The sequence below is a fragment of the Marmota flaviventris genome, chromosome 7 (assembly GCF_047511675.1).
Source record: "Marmota flaviventris isolate mMarFla1 chromosome 7, mMarFla1.hap1, whole genome shotgun sequence".
NCBI classification, from domain to species: domain Eukaryota; kingdom Metazoa; phylum Chordata; class Mammalia; order Rodentia; family Sciuridae; genus Marmota; species Marmota flaviventris.
The window spans coordinates 18,265,708-18,286,261 of record NC_092504.1 but is presented as its reverse complement, the minus strand read 5'-3'; the positions used below and the strand labels follow the sequence as shown (position 1 = coordinate 18,286,261).

At 37.9% G+C, this 20,554-nt stretch overlaps 1 protein-coding gene across 7 annotated transcripts in view; it reads left to right on the top strand.

Annotated features, from left to right (window-relative positions):
* Ppargc1a (PPARG coactivator 1 alpha) overlaps positions 1-19,773 on the top strand; it is a 607,642-nt gene extending 587,869 nt beyond the window's left edge. For all 7 annotated transcript variants that reach the window (XM_027937500.2, XM_027937523.2, XM_071614193.1 and 4 more), the window contains 3 exons: positions 10,115-10,236; positions 10,582-10,733; positions 15,754-19,773. In XM_027937500.2, coding sequence (XP_027793301.2) covers positions 10,115-10,236; positions 10,582-10,733; positions 15,754-15,857 — 378 coding nt within the window. In that variant the 3' untranslated portion in view covers positions 15,858-19,773. The remainder of the gene's footprint in view (positions 1-10,114; positions 10,237-10,581; positions 10,734-15,753) is intronic.
* Positions 19,774-20,554: the final 781 nt, after the last annotated feature.

The following is a 20,554-nucleotide window of genomic DNA, read 5'->3' as shown; positions in this document are numbered from 1 at the left end:
GTGCTTTTTTTTTTTCCTTTTCTCTTCTTGGTAGATTAGAAAATAAACAAAAGCTAAGGCTTTGTCTAAATGGGCTATAATCAGCCTTTTGGCTTTAAAATATCAATGAGTTTTCAGTCGCGCTTAACAGAACTTATTGGAAAAAGTGCTGTGTCAGGAGATTTCCCATTCTAGTTGCATTTGGAAGTTCATTACTGTTTTTGAGTTTTGTTTTGAAGAATGGAGGGAGTAGAGGTTTATTTGGGCAGATACTGGTTTCATCTGGCTAGAGATGAGTTTTTTTTTTTTTTTTTCCACTCTTTCTGGTTGCTTCTTTCTCTGAGTGGACAAGGGGGAGGTATTGCTGTTTGGTTTCCGTTTTCATCTTTTTGACAGACTCAAGGATTGGATTGTCCATGAAGAGACTGGGTTCATGTTAGATTTAAAGGCGGCTGTAGAGGAAGATTTGCTGGGGAAGTCATCATTTCTTAGTTCAGATGGGTCAGCCCCTAACTCATTTGTCTCTTAGGGTCAGTACTCTTTTTTTTTTTGACATCTGCTAATAAGTAGACTTTCTCCCAGCTCCACACTGCTGCTTATGCACCTAGACCTTAGATGGCATAATGAAGCTCTGTGACGGTCAACACCCCGTACGCGTCCATGGCAGACACTCCTAATCGATTCTGGAACTCTGCCCCACCAAGCCCCCACAGAGTCTTAGGGTCTTTCCCAACACGGTGCTCCAGAGAGCCCTGGCTAATCATTCAGATATGGCTCTACTTTGGCTCATTGCACCTGAGGCCCGTCTGTGCTACTTGCTAAGTTCAGTGAACATCAGCATTTGACATGTTTTGCTTTTGAGCTAACCAGGGCTTAGGGAAATGATTTTAAACCATAGAAGTTGGATTTCTATGGTACCTTTAAGAAAACCCACTAACATCAACAAAATTTTGAAAAACCTAAATAAAAGAGCTGACTCATAGAGTCCAACTCAAGCCAGCTGGAGGAAAGAGGCTAAATGAGAGGTTTGTTAATCACAGGCATCGAGGGGAAAGAACCGAGAGGTAATTGAACAGTTAGACCCAAGTTCTGGGGTGTTTGCTGCCATTTAACTTTGAACCTACCAAAGACTAAATCAAAGGCCCTGTGCAAATTATAACACTTTTCCTCCTTTTTCCCAACTTTCAAATGAGCTGTGATATTAAGATTTGCCAGAGAATCATTAGTTAACACTTACAAAGACTAATGACAATTAAAAACTCCATTTTTCTAATATTGCTATGTTTAATTAATGGCCTATTCAATAATTATAATAACTCACATTTATATAATGCCATATAGTTTACAAAGCCTTTTAATATGGCACATTACAATTAATCATTACAAAAGAGAATCATGTTAAGCAAGCATGTAGGAAAATAGTTATTTTAGTGTCTGCAAATTCATATTTTAAAAAATTCTTGATCCCCCCCCCCCTAAATAGGATATTAAAGATAGAGATTAATAGTTTCATCTTATATGTCCTCATTTGGTCAAAACATAACTGAATTCGAAAGCCAGATTAATATTTTCATCAAAAAATATATAAATTGGGCTGGGACTGTGGCTCAGCAGTAGAGCGCTCGCCTAGCATGGGCGGGACCCGGGTTCGATTCTCAGCACCACATAAAAATAAAGGCATTGTGTTGTGTTCATCTACACCTAATAAAGAAAGAAAGAAAGAAAGAAAGAAAGAAAGAAAGAAAGAAAGAAAGAAAGAAAGAATCTATCCATATATATATATATATATATATATATATATATATATATATATATATAAAACATGTATGTATTTTAAGCCTTTCAAAGATGATTTAGCTCCCAATTCCTAATTAGAGTAAAGAAATCCTAAAGGAAGGGAGGGCAAAGATTTCCTATGCCTGCAATGTCAAATATGGTGGTTATTAACCCATGGATAGTTTGATTAGACAGAATTAATGTACAGCATGTGATTGAATTTTAAAGGCTAAATACAAAAATTAATTAAAAAATTAATTAATACCTTCATATCAATCTGCAAGAAAGAGAGCAAGCTGTCTTTTTGTCAGTTTGACTCTTTCCAAACAGATGGGACAGTGTTGTTGTTCTACATGAGCCAGAAGCTTCATTGGGGCTTCCATCCTCAGCTTAAAAGCAGAGACCACCTTGCTTTTCTTTGTGCCTCACATGTTGAAGAGTTCCTCAGTTTATTCTTTGACTAGGACAATCTTTATAAGTTCTCTTCAAAAGAGGACTTGTAGTGTTGCAAATGTCAACTTGGCTTCTCTCAAATCATTTCTTATGAACTAGATATTGGTAGGAGTCTTGATTTGGGAATATGTTTTAGTTTTTGTTTTTGAGAAGCAGATAAAAAAACAAATAGATTCTTACAAATTGAGGGACCTGTAGGTAGTAAGTGCTTAATGAAGATTTGGAACTTTCCTTTTGTTTCATTATTTTTATTGGTTCATGACAGCTATACATAATGGGATCCATTTTGACATAATTATAAATGCATGGAATATAGTTGGCTCCAATTCACTACCCTACTTACCATTACCCTCCTGGTTCTCTGTTCCCCTGTTCCCTTCTCTCCACTCCACTGGCCTTTCTATTTATTTACATTTTTTTACATTAGAATTTTGTGGATATATATAATAGTAAGTTTATAGTAGTAAATAAACTCTGAAGTATATTCAGGTATGTACATTGGAAAATTTGGAACTTTCTGTTGAACCAATTCTCCCTTGGACAATTATGTGCTATTTTTGTTTAACACAAATGAAAACTCATTACTTTCTTTGACAAACATTTGCTAGATGCTTAGGATATAAAATTAGATAAGACCTGGTCCCCATAACCAGAGATCTTCAAGTCTGATAGAGTTGCAGAACAGGCAAAACAGTGTGATAAATGATATGATAGAGGCTCTGTCTAGGGTGCTGTACTGGCATATGGGTGAACCCCCAGACATGGGAATGAGGAAGGACATCCCTAGGTAGATTGAAATGATCTGAACCCTAAAGGAAGGGAGGGCAACAATTTCCTATACCTGCAATGTCAAGTATGGTGGCTATTAGCCCAGGGATAGTTCAAGTAGGCAGATTTATGATACAGAGTGTGATTAAATTTTAATGACTAAATACAAAATATAATGGAAATATATTTAATTAATACTTTAATATCAATCAGAATTTTATCTGATAATGGCTTAGACACATTGATCTAAATTGTGTTATTAAGATTGAATTTTTAGTTTGTTTTACTTTTTAAATGTGGCTCTTTGGCAATTTAAAATTACCTACGTGGCATTTTTTTTTTTTTTTTTTTTTAATATTGCTGTCCAAGGCAGAGGCTATAGCTCATACTAAGTTTCAGGAAAACAGTTCAATATATTAGGAAACTACTAGTCTTTTAACTAAAATACTAGGGCACAAGAAGAGCAGGAAATAACAAATTGAGAGGTTTGGTGAAAGGCAGATTCTGAAGGGTTCTATAACTCATGCTAAAGATTTTGAAATCTATCTTGAAGGCACAGTGAAACTATTTAATGAATTTACCCACAGGAGGATTTTCTGATTGATTTCCTTTCTCTAAATGGTCTGCTTTCTTGTGCCATAATGCATTTGCAAAGTATGTTTTTATGGACTTGAGCACAGGGTTACATGAAATAATTTTTGACTCATTTGACTAAAATTAGCTTAAAACTCATTTACGAAGTAGCTAAGGGAACTAGAGCAGTCCTCTAAGTTGCCTACCAGGTAGGTGACTCCCATTTACTTTTGGAGACACCCTCAAAGTGATGAATGATTAGCAAATTACATTTGGAGTATCTTGGATGCAGTGCTGGATTAATCATTAATCAAATCCTTCACATATTTAGGGGACCATCAAAACAGAGACTCCAAAAGGAAAATTTTAAAGAACCATTCAAAATATAAAAATATTTACAGAATTATTGTTTTCTAGCTTTGTCTTTTGGACTATATAGCATTTTTTTTAGTTCCATAGTTTAGGATGACTGCAAACTTTTCATTGCTTGTTCCTCCAAAAATCTAAGTCCAGCCAAACTTCATGGCATCAAATCAGAAACTAAGAGAACACTATTAGTTATTACTAATACAGAATCGTATAGTGTGGTTGAATATCACCATTGTTTCCTCAGCTATTCTCTTACAATTCCCACCTAAACTCTTTCTCAAAAGCCAATTGACTCTCTGCCTTTCTATGTCTCCTAAACTTGAAATAATTCAAATTACATTGGGCTCTGCAAGCCAGAATTTAGTACTTACTGTCTAAACTGTTACTGCTCTAATTTCTTGGTGGGTTCTACTTCTAACTGCATTTGCAATCTGCACAGTTTCCTGCCAGAAAACATGATAATAGGATGTTAATTTAAAGGACAAATCTAGACATTATGATATGGCTCAGTGCTTAAAACCAAACCCAGATGAGCCTGGGCAGTGGCCATCCATTTCATTGCTCTTTATTGTTGGTCACTATGCAGCCCTGGAGCCAGGAACAGTATGTCATCACCCATGACCATAAACTTATTCCAAATGGAAAACAATGAAGTTGTTTCAGTTATTCTTTTTGAAGGAAATGCATTAGGTTTTCATTGTAGCCCATCAGCCTACCACACCCCGTGTTCTCTCAGTGCTGGAGTAGTCAAGCCTTTTTAAGAAGCAGTTTCATGTATGTGATTATAATATTAGATTGCAACTTTAAATTCAGTATTTACACATTTTCAGTTTATGTTAAGATGGACAAATTCTAGAGTTCTGCTGTACAACATATTCCCTATAGTTAATAATATGAGAGTGTGCACTTTGAATTATGCTAAAAGGATCATTCTCATGTTACATGTTCTGCATTTCCCTCTCCTTTCCCTCTATATAGTAGTAAATTTCCTGAGAGGGAAAGAGAAAGAGAGAGAGAGAGAGAGAGAGAGAGAGAGAGAGAGAGAGAGAGAGAGAGAACACAAAGGGACTTTATGGAGATGACAGATAAGTTTACTATCTTGGTTATACTGCTGGGATGGGGTGCGTATATCACCCCAACTAGACATTTAATATGTGCAACTTTTCATACATTAATTATACTTCAATTACATTTATTTGAAAGTAGTTGCCATGTTTCATATTTTCTGACTGGACAGTGTGTTTACTTGCATCTTGGTTTTTAGTTGGACAGTAGCTCTGAAGTAGAGGAGGCTGGATTTATTCACATTAGCCTTCCATGACAAGCAGGAAGATTCCTGGGTAGTATTGAATGGGGTGACTGCAAAATGACTGGAAAATTGTTTCTCCCTTAAGGACGCCTCTGAGTAGCAAACACTTATTGCAAGACTTCTGAATTAGATGAGTATAATCAGTATAAAGAGAAAGAAGGAAAACAAAGACTTTTAATGCATTTTTTCAGAGAGTTGGTGTTTCTTTCTGCCATCCGTATCCTCCCATCTCAACACTTACCTCTCTTGCTTTGTCTTTAGTAGGGTACCTTTGTACACCCTTTCCTGTCCCCGGTATTCATAATCTCTTGGGAATTTTGGTTTTGTGTGTATGGTGCTAGGCCTCAGACTCATGGTCTGAAGCATGCTAAGCACATTCCCTACCCCTGAACTACACCTCCAGCCCTATCTTGAGGCTTTTCGAGGAAGTCATATTGCAACTAATCTGGAAATGAACACACACCCTTCATTGTCAAGGTCGATAAGCAGTTAGCAGGGGAGGAGGAAGTTTGGCATTATTGGCTTGGAAATGTAGAATAAAAGTTCTGAGAAGCAAATTCCAGGTTACAACAGGCTCTTCCTTGTAGGGATCTAGCATTATAGAACATTTTAATGAGATAATCCAGAAAAATGCATTAAACACGGTCCTTGGCCTACGTAGGGTTCAATAAGTGTTAATCTCCCTACTGCTTTCTGTCTTTCCTTAGTTCTTTTTACTAAGCAGCTCACTGTTTGATGAGAAACAACCATTGTTTGTTTTCCTTGGCTAACTGGGAGGCTCTCTGCTGTTTTTGATAAAGATTTTGGTAAAGCAAAGTGGTTAATTTGGTCATTTTTGTTTCCTTTTATTTATCTCCTGTGTTTTGGTATAACGAGGATTTAGTATAGCTGTTAATACAACGTAAATCTTCAATTTTATTACCCACCCATCAGCAAACTAGCTTTTGCGAAAATTGAAGCTAAAAGTTATTTGATAAATGTTCCGTCCTCCTCAATAGTGAAAACTGGCCTGAAAATCATTTTTCAAGGAGCTTTTTCCAAAGGTTTCGAGTTCCTTCAAGCCTTTAAGAAGTTGGAAATGTTATTAAGCATTTTGATTTCTTTTCCTTTCATCTCCTGTTTAGAAATTAATGTCTTGAAAAATTGGCTGCAAATGTTAAGGTTTTTTAAAGATATGAAATCTATTCATCTGTCTAATACAACTGCAACATGTTAAAAAGCATTGGTTCTTTGCTAGACATCTTGGCCAGTCTTGGAAAGATTTTTGTCTTTACGTTCTAGACCTTTAGATGCCTTCTATTTTCCTTTTTAGCACTTGGAAAACAAAGCCCTTCAATAATTTTCTCAAATGAAAATTTCAACATGCATTCAGTCTCTGCTCCTTGTAAGGGACTGCAAGATAGCAAGGCCTGGTCCCATTCCTATGTTTCATAAAGAGAGATGGTAGGTGAAAAGGTAATTTAAACAATTGCAGAACGGCCCTCGGATTTCCTGTTTCTTCCCTCTAGTTTGTCTCTTCTTTTCCCTGCAGAATGCATCAGTGTCCATTCTAAAAGGTCCTCTAGGTTCATCTTCTTTTTTGTGGATCATTGTTGCATACAACTTTGTGTAACACTGCAGTTCAGGAGCAGCCCCTATATGTCTGCATATGGGTGTACATATGGTCGATTTTAGCTTTAGCTTCAAATTTCCTTGAATACGTAGACTGTGTGTATTCCCATAATGGTAGCTGAGCAATTTCTTTGCTATGGCTCAATTTCTTTCTCTCCTTCTGCATTTCCATCTCCTTTCCCTCTATATAGTAGTAACTTTCCTAAAAGGCTCATTAAAAAAAAATCCATAACACGCATGCAAGCAGGAGCCAGGAAATTTAAGTTTATATAACAGTCCCATCCCATTTGGCTGTTTGGCTGAAGCTGGCTGTGTAAAGAGAATGGAATGTGGTGTTGTGATTGCCTTGCTGATGTGTGCGCACTGCTCCAGCATGAGCCTCACCATCCACTTCTACTCATCGACTGCCAGGATGTGCTGAGTGCCGTGGAACAGCACAACCACAGCCTTCAGTTGAGACATACAATCTACATGGAAATGGACCAGACAGTCTGAGCTGTGTGCTCTGCTTCATCTGGCCACTTCTGTAGGCTCAATAGCCACTGTCAGAGGAATTATGTTGGACCCAGTATTTCAGTACAGTACCACCTCTGACTTCCAGAGGTCATTTTTTAAGACCCCCAAGGCTGCAAACATGTAACTTATTCACTTTGTGACACCACTTAGCTGAGCTACCTGGGCAGTTTTTCCTATAATAAAAGCAACAACCCAACTATCAATCTCTTTTGTGTTGGAGAGTAAGGCACTTAGGCATCTTTAATGTGGCCAAGGGTACAGGTTAAGTGTCAAAATGATTAACTAATTGGCAGTTGGTTTCTTTTACAAGGACTATTCATGGAGATTGTATTTCAGTTATACTTAAAATACAGTGGTTAAAAGGAAAGATATGGTCTCTATTTTCATGAAGTCCTGTGTGGTACTATGGAGGCAGACATTGAACAATAAAGAAACCATTAATTATTTAATTACAACTGGGCATAGAGCTACAAAGGAGAAATAGAAATAGCTGCATTCTATGACAGCAACTAACAAGATGTATGATTTCATCTCAAGTCTCAGAAAGGAAATGAGTGCTAAGCTTAATGTAATTCTAGGAAGTGTATGCAAGGGGCTTGGGGTGCAGTATGAGAAGGGTATTCCAGGAAGCACTAGAATGGTTTGTGCAAAGACCTTGGTGAGGAAGGAACGTCGTATGTACCGGGGTCCAAAGGAGGCTCAGTGTGGCAGGAAACCAGTCAAGGAAAGAATGGACTGGGGAGATAGTTCTGGATCATGCTAGGCCTGCCTACCAGGTCTGTTAATGATTTATGCTTTTTGTTAAAAGTTATAAGAAGCCATTGAAATGTTTTTGATAGTAATTGACATGATTAAATTCCTGTTTCCCTAGTAAAGACTGTTCTGACAGCAATAGTAGAACAGACTGGAAGAAAGAAAAGGTGGATGCTGGGATCTAAGCTACAAGGCTGTTACACTAGTCCAGAAAGAAAATCTGGCAGCTTGGCTTAGGGGAGCGGGAATAAAAGGAACAGACTAGATGGTGATTGAGGAGATTAAACTCAAGAGGACCTAGTGACTGGACATGTGAAGGAGACAAGGAGAAATCAGATATGTTTAAAGGAGGTGCTCAGAATATTATCCTGAATAGCTTTCTAGATGGTGTTGACTTCACTGATGCAAGGGCCTGTGAAAGGGACCAGTTGAAGAGGGGGGCAGCTGGAGAGCCTGGTTTGGTAAGGCTGGTCCAGTCTGAGATGCCTGGGGATTGGCCAGCCTGAGATGTCGAGTAGATAGCTGACTGAGTCTGAAGCCCAGACTCTGAAAATAGAGACCAGAGTATTGCGTATGTAAAATATGGCCAAGCACAGATGAGCTGTCCATCCAGGAGGTGTGGAGTCTGTGAAGTGTTCGGTCACATTTCATGAGTGTTCATCACGTGCTCCCTATCTGCCATTTGCTAAATATCTGGCACATGAAAAGGAAAAGCATTCAATAGGTATTGTAGGATGTCTCTTTACTCCAAGCCTAAATTACCTTTCCTACCATCCGAGAATGGAGTCTCTCAGTGCATCCAGGGAGAACTCTTAGACAGGTGAAGTCTATGTTTGGTCCTGTGTTTCCTGGTCTTTGCTTCAGTTAACTGAATGCTGTGCAAACTTAAGTTCATTTTATTCTCCTTTGGCCTTGCTAGACATAGACTAGTTGGTAAACACATCCTTGTTCTCAACTCCATGTGTTCTTAAAACCCTTCTCCCAGTTTTGAGAGACATTATCACCATTGGCTTTGCCACCTTAGAGCAAGAGCTGCAGGATTGCTTCTTACACTGAGAAAGAGAATGCATCTTTTTTTTTTTTTTTAAGGTAATCTATCTTCAGGCTACAAAATATTCTTCCCATATTTTGTGAGTTACAACTTGCTGATGACTTTCAGATGATGATGATATTGACTTCAATTGTGAAAATTAGGCCACACCCCTCTAGTCTTTTCCTAAAATAAGACAGATCTATTGGAAAAGTGAAATTTATAGCCTCTTTTATTTAGCTCTTACTCTTCAGAGACTCATGGCTTAAAATGGCCTACATTTTAAGACTACATTTCTCAAATTATTGTCTTTAGACCACTTGGATCAGATTCACTGGGATATGCTTGTTATAAATGAAGATTGCTGAACCTTGTCTTACAATTTCTTTTTTCATTGTTCAGGTGGGATAGACCCCAATAGCTTGTATTTTAAACAAGGACCCCAAGTAATTTTTTGTGTACTAGAATTTAAGAACCATTTTTTAAGAATGTTAAAATTTGTACAACACCTTATTAGAATTCTGAGTTGGTTAGAAATTAAATAGTTTTGCAAGCCAGGTCAGTATTGTAATATTTTTCAAGATTAATCATCAAGATATAAGTATTCAAACTTTTCACAGGTATTAGTCAGTTATCCATTGATAAAAAGAAAAGAAAAGATCTCATTGCACAAATTTCTTTCCCAGTACATGCAATTTTATGTAAGGAAAGGACCAAATGGATAGGGAAAGTAGGAAAGAATGGAGACACAGAAAAAGCATGCATGGGTGAGAGAGAAGAAATTGATACAGAAGAAAAGGAAAGTGAATTTGGATTCCATGGTAGTTTTTTCTTGGGCATGGTACATGGTTTGTTCCAGTTGGCATGCTCTGTGAGTTTCTCTTGTGCATGGTTGTACTTTACGGATGCTTCTAGAGGGGCATCCTCTTTGCTATCTCCAGAACTAGCTAAAGTCTCTGCTTACATTGCCCCCATAGGAAGAGCGCCGCGTGATTTATGTTGGTAAAATCAGACCTGACACTACCCGGACAGAACTGAGGGACCGCTTTGAAGTTTTTGGTGAAATTGAGGAGTGCACAGTAAATCTGCGGGATGATGGGTGAGAATCTTCAAGATTATTTCTTGTTTAGAAGCTGACGTATGTAAAAAATTATGGCCCTAAGATTACTGGGATGGGAGTTGCCAGTGTAAGTGCTTTGACAGATGACATGTTGAGTTCAGAACCTTATTTATTTTCTTTCATCCCTATTTATTAATCTTTCTAGTTGAGATTTCCTGTCCCAGAAATAAGTATTTAGCTGCTTGACAGGACAATCACACTGATAAATGGATGCAGTAGCTCAGACGTTGGCCCCAGCAAAGTCTCCCAAAGTAGAAAGGGTTACAGTGCTGTATGCTAATGCTCCTTAACCAGTTTTGAATTTCTCTTCTTTGTCCACTGCAGAGACAGCTATGGTTTCATTACCTACCGCTACACCTGTGATGCTTTTGCTGCTCTTGAAAATGGATATACTTTGCGCAGGTCGAACGAAACTGACTTCCAGCTGTACTTTTGTGGACGCAAGCAATTTTTCAAGTCTAACTATGCAGACCTAGGTATGGATTTTATTGTACGTAGAGTGAGGAATCCATAATGTAGAGCTCAAAACGGAAGCAAACGTACTCTGCAGGCACTTGGGGTTGGAGCATCTCATCACTTTATTTTACTGGAGGGAATATTTGAATGAATTTTTTTTTAAATGTATGAAACAGTTTCAGAATCAAGGGGTCCCAGATTTTGGCAATAACTGGCAGAAATAAATTCTTGTACTAGCTGCATAGGTGCTTACACTGCACTGTGTGTGTGTGTGTGTGTGTGTGTGTGTTACATGTGTTGTGTGTGTGTTTGTGGTGTATAAAGTGCACACATGTGTCTTTTGTGTGGGTATGTTTGTGATCTGATTTTCCTTTCCATGCCTACCCTGAATCCTTTTTGTAAACCTAGCAGTGCCATGTTTGTTTAATGGAACAGAATAGAAGAAAGTCCTATTCTCTCTTCCTTATTAATTCACAAACTCTGAAAAATATTCTTATTTTCTATGAATTGCAAGTTGAGAGGCAAAAGTGAAAGCTTCACAGGCTACATCACCCCACATTTACTTTCTTTGAAGTAGATAAGAAGATGAGCGCGTCCATGTGCTAGACACTGTGCCAGGGGCTTTGCAAGCATTTTCTCATTGAATTACCCCAGTTATTGTAGGGGGTGGATGATACCGTTGTCATCCCCATTTCACAGTTGATGAGAAGGAAACAGATATTGTTTCCCTTGTGATAACAGTTGTATAGACTCAAGGGAGAAAATTTGGAAAATATAAAAATTATTAAGAAGAAAAGTAAAATCCCCTATCAACCCATCTCCCAGAGATAACCACTATTACCCTCTGACTGTGTTGCTTTGCAGTGTTTTGTCTTGGAATGTCTACTTTCTTATGTTTGAGGATGTGATTCATAGGATTGATACTCTATCAACACATTTTAATGATCATGCAGTATTTTATTGGGCAAATAATACCATTGTATTTAATCATTCCATTCTAGAGACAGATTTATTCACTCTTTAGTTTTTTGATAATATAAATAATGCTACAGTGGACATCTTAATTTCCTTTCCAATTTTGATTTTCTTCTTTTGCCTGTCATTCCTTATCTCCCGTGCCTTTTGATTCCTTGAGGAAGGAGTGAAGGAAGGCAAATGCCTTGTGCATATAACATAATTATTCAAAATTAATTTATTATAATCATAAAATTAGCATATGCATGTATTCCTCAGCATTACCAGACATCATTGCTATCGCTCCTGCGTGGTGTAAAGAGAGAAATGAATACCAAATACAAGGATTTCTTTTTTTCCCTTTCCACAAAGTGATGTCTTCTGGAGTAATTGATATTGGTGGTGTGCATTGTTCAGAGGGAATATGCTATAATTCACTTCACAAGCTAAATAGATAGTGTGGAGCAGGGGAGAGGCCGCTGACTGTTAGAGAGATGGAGGCCCAGGGATAAAAATATAAAACGTGGCAAGTCATTTGTTCAAATGTTGGCTGATAAAAACACTCAAGACAGATTGAAGCCTTGAGTTGATTTGACTTATTTCCTTCGGTGATGAAGGCCAGGGTGTTTCTGGTCTCTCAAAACATCTAGAGTTTAAAATAAGCTACCTAGAGGGGCCTTTAGATCACTATTCATCATGGTAGAGGGAGGATTGGATGGTATTTCCAAATTGAACTGGCACCTCCCTGAAATATTTCTGAGAAGCTTGCCTCCTCCCCTCCTCTCATCTCCCTGCCTAGCCAGCAGCAATAGAAACTTTGCCATTGCTAAGCTCACTCTGTATTTTCTTAGAGGTGTGTTTGATGTGCATTGTGGTGGCGTGGGATTTTCCAATTCCCTCAAGCTCTCTAGTGGCAGGAGAGGTAGTTTTTCTGAGAGTAGGCATGGTGTAATCAAAAGATCCCTGCATTGGAACCCTGCCAGCCTCGCTTTGAAACTTGCCTTACCACGGGTCTTGGGGAAATGATTCAACTCCATGAGCTCCTGGTTCTTCCTTGGTGAAACACCTTGCCAATACTGTTGCGGAGGCTGTATTAAATAAAAGTTTGAGGAGCTGTTATCCCAGCGTCTGGCAGAACATAGGTGTTCAATAAATAGTAAACGTGATCATGATTTAAAATTATAGCGATGGGAAGTTAGAAATTTGGAGTTGTTTTAAAATGGAAGAATCAACACCAGGGCAAGCTTTAGAACTCTTAAGAAATTCTCCCCGGGTGTCTTGTCTTTATTCCCTGAAGAATGCAAATTAAGTGCTTCAGGGCACACATGGGCACTGACTATGGTGAAAATGAAATACACTAGACTCTTAAAGGAATTGGGAATTTTTATGTATTTCAAGAATAAAGTGATGGTGATGAAATACAGATTAATTTTACCAAGACAGTAAAATGACCTATCATATTAGACAGGTTGGACCAATTTTTTGTTTTTATATGCTCCTCTAAGTAAAATTAGCTTACACATCCCATTTTTCTATTATTGAAACTAGTCAAACTAACAATATTTTTAAATAAGCAAAACATGATGATTTCAGCTACCATTCTTGAGCCCTTTCTATAAATAAGACTGAAGTTCAATGTGACTTGCTAGAGGCCACTCTGGTGAGGCCAGGATGTGAGACCTGATTTATAGGAATCTTCAGTATCTGTCTTTCTACCATTTGTCTTATAAGCAAATGGATCTTTCTAATACACCTTGATAAAAAATATTAAAGAGGAAAGACACAGAAAGTATACTGGGACTACAGGATCATAATAGAAGGATGAGTCAGTATTTTGAACGTAAAACTTTTGATCAGGAAGTAGTTATATGTAATACTGATGTTCCAACATACAAGGAAAATGAAATAACACATCCATCATGAATTCCTTTTTAACCCAGAAGTGTCTGAAATTATTAGCATTTTGAATATATGCATAATTTTACATACATCCTCTCCATTTATTGGTAAATAATTCCCAGATCCCAATACAAATATTTTCAACCATGGTTTGAATAATATACAGGCTTTTGAGATTCATATATTCATTCAACAAACATTAATTTGAATACCTACCTAGTGTCCACATTTCCAAATGTGATGTGATTTGCTTCTGTTAATACAGTATCATTATTTATAATAATTCCTTTTGAAAAATAGAGTGGCTTTTAAGTTATTCCTAGAAAATTCTTCTCCTATCTTCTGAATTCCACCATCCTTCTGTTAGTGGGAGGAAAAGGGGCAAAGTGAATATTATTGTGTCAGAAATGTGACCACATTCTATTTCATGCAATAAGATAGATTTATTTTTTTGGGGGGGTGGTTACCTGTTGGGTGACATAGCATGATTGTACAACAGTATAGGTGTCAACACTTCCCAGTTAAGAAACTGTTGAAAATAAAAATACAGAAACACTGAAGTTCTGGTGTCACTTAGAATAATCCAAAGTTAGGAAATTTAATTATTCTCAAAATTCTCAAAATGAAGGAAGAGTATGTGTTCATGTTCTTGATGGCTTCAGGCTGCCTTTTGTCACATGAACCACCGTCTGGACAAATCACCCATCCTGATATAGTAGGCAAAAGGAGGCTGATCTCAAACCCCTTTGCACCAAATGACACTTTGTCTCTACAAAAAAAAAAAGTTGATTTGAACAACAGCTGCTCAGGAGGCCTTAGTAATCTAAGCAAACCATTCATTAGACCATGAAAGAGGACCATACCCAGTGTAATTTAAGAATTGAGTATTTGGGATATTACTGGGGAAAGATAGAACCTTTTTATCTTTGTTTTTATGTCTGTGCAAAACTGTGACTCTTGTTGTTCTTACCCAGACAATCTTGTGTGGAAACGTGAACAAGGGATGGTAAGAATGAAAGAAAAAGAAAAGTGAAGGAATTTCCTTGTCTTAAAATCTAAGCAAGTGAAAGTTGATGGAGGGGGTCGAGGGCAGCAGAAAATCAGCCTGGAGCTGGGGCACTTAGAGCACTGCAGTTCTTTCAGCAAAACAATTCTGTCAACGATTGCACTTCCATTTTATCTATTACGCTCTTCTATCACTTTGAGAATTTCTTTTGTAATTGACTTGGGAATGCTCATATTTTAGTAGAACTGTTAATGTGTTCCAGAAAGGTCTTGTTTTCCCTTCAAATTAATGTTTTTCAAATAATGAATGTATTTGTAAGAGGCTTTTTATTATACTTCCAAGCCAACCTTTCTCACTTGCAAAAGACCAGCAGGAAATATCTGACTTCTTTGTAGATGTCAATGGAGAAAAATTAGAACTATGTAACAGAATTGCATTTTACATTCCACACTGTGGAAGCACATCTGTTTTGTTAAGAGTTATTTGAAGGAACACGTGGAATTTTGCACAAAATCTGACTTGGGCTAGTTTAAGGTTCCAAGAGTTTGGTTCTATTTATAGCTGTATATTTGTTTCTATTAATGAGTAAAGAGGGTGAATGTACCCTCCAGTATCTGAAACATTTGTCTGGGTCCAATCTGGGGCGAGTTTGCACCTCTGCTGCTGCAATGCTTAGAGGTTCAGGGGTAGATGCAGGGGTTGACTATATGTCCTCTAAAAGGAGTATAGCAGGTTGGGAACCACGAGAAGTTCTGATGGTTCTCTTTGTCCCACTTAACTGGCTTGTATGCTTAATGAGAGTAACCCCTGTAAGGAGAACATTAGCTCCAGTTTGTACTGATTCTGCATCTAAGTTATTGAGAAGTCCTAAGCAAGTCACTTATGTCAGGGAAAAGAGGAGGATGGTTATCTATAAAACATAGGTATTAAGTGTGCCCTGCCTACCCTCTCAGAAGTGTTTCAATCTTAAAAAAAAAAAATCGATAGGTATATGTTTTTGGAACTTCATGGCTCCCTGCTCTGCATATATATATGCATATATCCAATAACATCTGAGCATTGCTTTTATAAAGCATATTGATTGGCTAAATTGCAAGTGAATGGGATAATCTTGAATTGGGATGCTTGTGTTAATGGCTGCCAGCAAGGAGTGTATCTAACCTGGCTTGGGTTTCTTTCAGATTCAAACTCAGATGACTTTGACCCTGCTTCCACCAAGAGCAAGTATGACTCTCTGGATTTTGATAGTTTACTGAAAGAAGCTCAGAGAAGCTTGCGCAGGTAACATGTTACCTGGCTGAGGACGACAGAGATGGTGAATACCTCACGGGACAGCGCGCCCTTCCCTAACAGACTATTGCAAGTCATACTTATGAATTTCTCCTCCTTTACACTCTCTGTACAAAAACAAAACCACAAAACAACAACAATACAACAAGAACAAGAACAACCACAACAACAATGGTTTACATGAGCAGAGCTGCTGAAGAAGCAAGAGACAGAGTGATATCCAGTAAGCACAAGTTTATTTATGGGTGTCAGCTTTGCTTTCCCCGGAGTCTCTTGGTGACTGTGTGTGTGTGTGTGTGTGTTCATGTGCGTGCGTGCGTGCATGCATGTGTATGGGTACGTGTGCACATGTGCACGCTTGGTTTGGGGGAAGTGTGTGTGTGTGTGTGTGTGTGTGTGCACCTGTGAGGACTAGGGGCACCTGACCAGAACGTGCAAGGGCAGACCACTTCAAATGGCAGCAGTTCCATGAAGACACACTTAAAACCTAGAACTTCAAAATGTTCACAATCTATTCAAAAGGAAAAAAGTATATATATATATATATATACATATAAACATATAAATTTAAAAAGGAAAGAAAACTAATCAATCAACCACAAAACAACCCTAATACGACAGCTGCTGATGTCCAGGGCATTGGCCTCCGTACTCTGTTTTTTAAGAAAGTGCAAAATCAACTTGAAGCAAGCTTTCTCTCCTCACCTAATGATTATGTGACAATCCCGAAGAAACCACAGGTTCCGTAGAACTAACATCCTCTCTCTCTCTCTCTCTCTCCTCTCTCTCTCTCTCCCCTCCCGCTTTCTCTCTTTCTCTTTCTCTTTTTCTTTCTCTCTCTCCCTTTTCTTTCTTTCTTTTCCCTTTTCCTTTTGCCATGGAATCTGGGTGGGAGAGGATGCTGCGGGCACCAGAATGCTAAACTTTCCTAACATTTTGAAGTTTCTGTAGTTCGTCCTTTGTCCTGACACCCATGTAAATGTCCAAAACGTTGATCTTCCACTGCAAATCTTAAAAGCCTTGTCAATGGTCAAGCGTGCAGCTCGTTCAGCAGTTCTTCCCGAGACGCGGACGCGGTGTTACATTACAAAGGAGAGTTGAGTAGAACTCTCTGGATGTGTTCAGATAGTATAATCGCTACATTCTCTGATGTAGTTAAGTATTTACAGATGTTAAATGGAGTATTTTTATTTTATGTACATACTATACAACGATGTTCTTTTTTGTTACAGCTATGCACTGTATATGCAGCCTTCTTTTCGAAACTGCTAAATTTTTCTTAATCGAGAATATTCAAATGTAATTATGAGGTGAACCAATTATTGTACACTAACATATTTAGAAGCTGAACTTACTGCTTATATATATTTGATTGTAAAAAACAAAAAACAAAAAACAAAAGACAGTGTGTGTGTCCGTTGAGTGCAACTACAGAAAAAAAAAAAATGACGCTTTACGCACATCCATCCCTCCTTTCTTAGGTGAGCTTCTATCTGAGCATCTTGTCAAAAACTATCCTAGTCCCCTCAAGGTATTAACCACTTCTGCGATATTTTTCCACATTTTCTTGTTGCTTGTTTTTCTTTGAAGTTTTATACACTGGATTTGTTAGGGGAATGAAATTTTCTCATCTAAAATTTTTCTAGAAGATATCATGATTTTATGTAAAGTCTCTCAATGGGTAACCATTAAGAAATGTTTTTATTTTCTCTATCAACAGTAGTTTTGAAAATAGAGGTCAAAAATCTTTTTAAAATGCTGTTCTGTTTTAATTTTTGTGATTTTAATTTGATACAAAATGCTGAGGTAATAATTACAGTATGATTTTTACAATAATTAATGTGTGTCTGAAGACTATCTTTGAAGCCAGTATCTCTTTCCCTTGGCAGAGTATGACGATGGTATTTATCTGTATTTTTTACAGTTATGCATCCTGTATAAATACTGATGTTTCATTCCTTTGTTTACTAAAGAGACATATTTATCAGTTGCAGATAGCCTATTTATTATAAATTATGAGATGATAAAAATAATAAAGCCAGAAGAAATTCCCCTAGGATGCATGGCGGTTGTCAGGTGGGAGTGTAAACTCTTCATTGGGGAAACTCGCCTTTTGCAGAAGCAGTGTTTCTACTTGCACTAGCATGGCCTCTGACGTGACCATGATGTTGTTCTTGATGACATTGCTTCTGCTAAACTCAATAAAAAAAACTTCAGAAAAACCTCCATTTTGAGCATCAGGATTTCATCTGAGTGTGGAGTCCCTGGAATGGAATTCACTGACGTTTGGAGTGTGTATTCAAGTTTCTAAATTGAGATTCGATTACTGTTTGGCTCCCGTGACTTTTCTGGAAGATGTGACATACCTACTACTTAAGCGTTCTTTTCCTTTCTCTCACCCAACACGATCTTATACAATGGGTCTCACCCCCAGGCCAATGCAGCGGATTTTGACGGCTGCAGTCATTTATCACCAGCATACTGTGTTCTGAGTGAATCCACTGTCTGTCCTGTCGGATGCTTGCTTGAGTTTTTGGCTTCTTATTTCTAAGTAGATAGAAAGCAATAAAAATACTATGACAACATAAAAGAACTTGTTCACAGGTTCTGCGTTACAACAGTAACACACCTTTAATCCGCCTAATTCTTGTTGTTCTGTAGGTTAAATGCAGGTATTTTAACTCTTTGTGAACGCCAAACTAAAGTTTACAGTCTTTCTTTTGGAATTTTGGGTATCTTCTGTTGTAGAATAATAATAAAAAAAAACTATTAAGAGCAATAAATTATTTTTAAGAAATCGATATTTAGTAAATCCTATTATGTGTTTAAGGACCAGATGCGTTCTCTATTTTGCCTTTAAATTTTTGTGATCCAATTTTAAATACATTCTCTTTTTCGCCCTGGATTGTTGACATGAGTGAACTATTTGGTTTCTTTTCTCACTTATCAAGAGACAACACTACAGACTTCATGTTGAGGATTAATTTATCCCCTCCCCTCCAGTCTGACAAATATTGTCACCATGAAGATAGTTTTCCTCCATGGATGTCAAATCGCATCTCAAATTAGTGGAGCATTTGTACCTTATGCAGACACTGTGGGTAGCCCATCGAAACGTAAGGTGTGTTCCTTTTATTTTTATTTTTTGGAGAGAATATTTCCAGTGAACACGTGCACCCCATCTTCACAGGAGGCAATTTCAGCATAGATCTGCAGGGTTTTTAGAAGACCCAGGCCATTGCCTTCATACTGTGGTAAGTACCACATCTACAATTTTGGTAACCGAACTGGTGCTTTAGAAAAGTGGGATTTTTTTTTTTTTTTTAAAGAGATGTAGCAGACTAATTCTTCCAGTGCACCCAAGTCAATTTTTGCTAAATGACTCCAGGAACACCAGTCGGGCTGTCAACATTCAAAGCAGCAGAGAGGGAACTTTGCACTATTGGGGTAGGACGTTTGGGTCAGTTGAAAAAGGAAACCTTTTCATGCCTTTAGATGTGAGCTTACAGTAGGTGATGATTCTGTGTCCTTCTTTGATGGCTGTAACGAGAACTTCAATCACTGTAGTCTAAGACCTGATCTATAGATGACCTAGAATAGCCATGTAATATAATGTGATGATTCTAAATTTGTACCTATGTGACAGACATTTTCAATAATGTGAACTGCTGATTTGAAAGAGCTACTTTAAGATTTGTAGGTGAAAGTGTAATACTGTTGGTTGAACTATGCTGAAGAGGGAAAGTGAGAGATTAGTTGAGCCCTTGCTGGGCTTTTTCTTCCACCTGCCAATTCTACATGTATTGTTGTGGTTTTATTCATTGTATGAAAATTCCTGTGATTTTTTTTTTAATGTGCAGTACACATCAGCCTCACTGAGCTAATAAAGGGAAACGAATGTTTCAAATCTACTTTTGCTTTTCTTATTTATCGTAACCCAACTGCTGGCATACTTCTCAGATCAGTACACATTACTTGCTTATTATTATTCTGTTTCCTCTCTGGTTCTGTCCCCCTTCTCCCTGCTTTTCCATATTCATGGATGCATTTCGGCTCTAAGGAAATGGGTGCCTCCTGTATTTTACCTTGTCTTCTTTCAAGCTGTAAAGGCAGTCGTGGTGATTTCTGTAATGAACGTTCGGAGGTGAAAAGTGACATGGGACTTTATCAAACCGATTAGCTCAGTTTTTGTTCTTAGCCCTGGAAAGTGTGTATTTTTAAGTAGAAGCCACTGTCCCTAGGGAGGGTCCTGTTAAATAGTCAGTGTAGGAAGTAATGTTCCTGTAGATGGACTGGATCTGACTCAAAGACGTATAATGAGATGTAGCCCCTGTCATCTGTAAGTCATCTGTTTACCTATGGGATGAGCTGGTAATTGCTGATGTGTTTTCTTGTCAGGATGTCCGTTGTGCCTGGGGGTTTATGACAGGGTCATCAACCTGATGACAGGGAATCCGTTGTTAGCCTTTTGCCCTCCCTAATTTCAGATGGTCCTTGCCACTCTCAACCTCTTGCACTGCAAAATCTAGCATCAGCATAGCATTGGGGCAAGGGGGCTAAGTGTATCCTAGCCCTCTCCCAAAAGTCCCCTAGAAAGTAAAGAATGTTTATTGGTAAATATTGGAAATGGGATAGAGCTATCAAGAATGCTATCCAGCATCCAAATGAATGGATTGTCTCTGCTGAGATTTT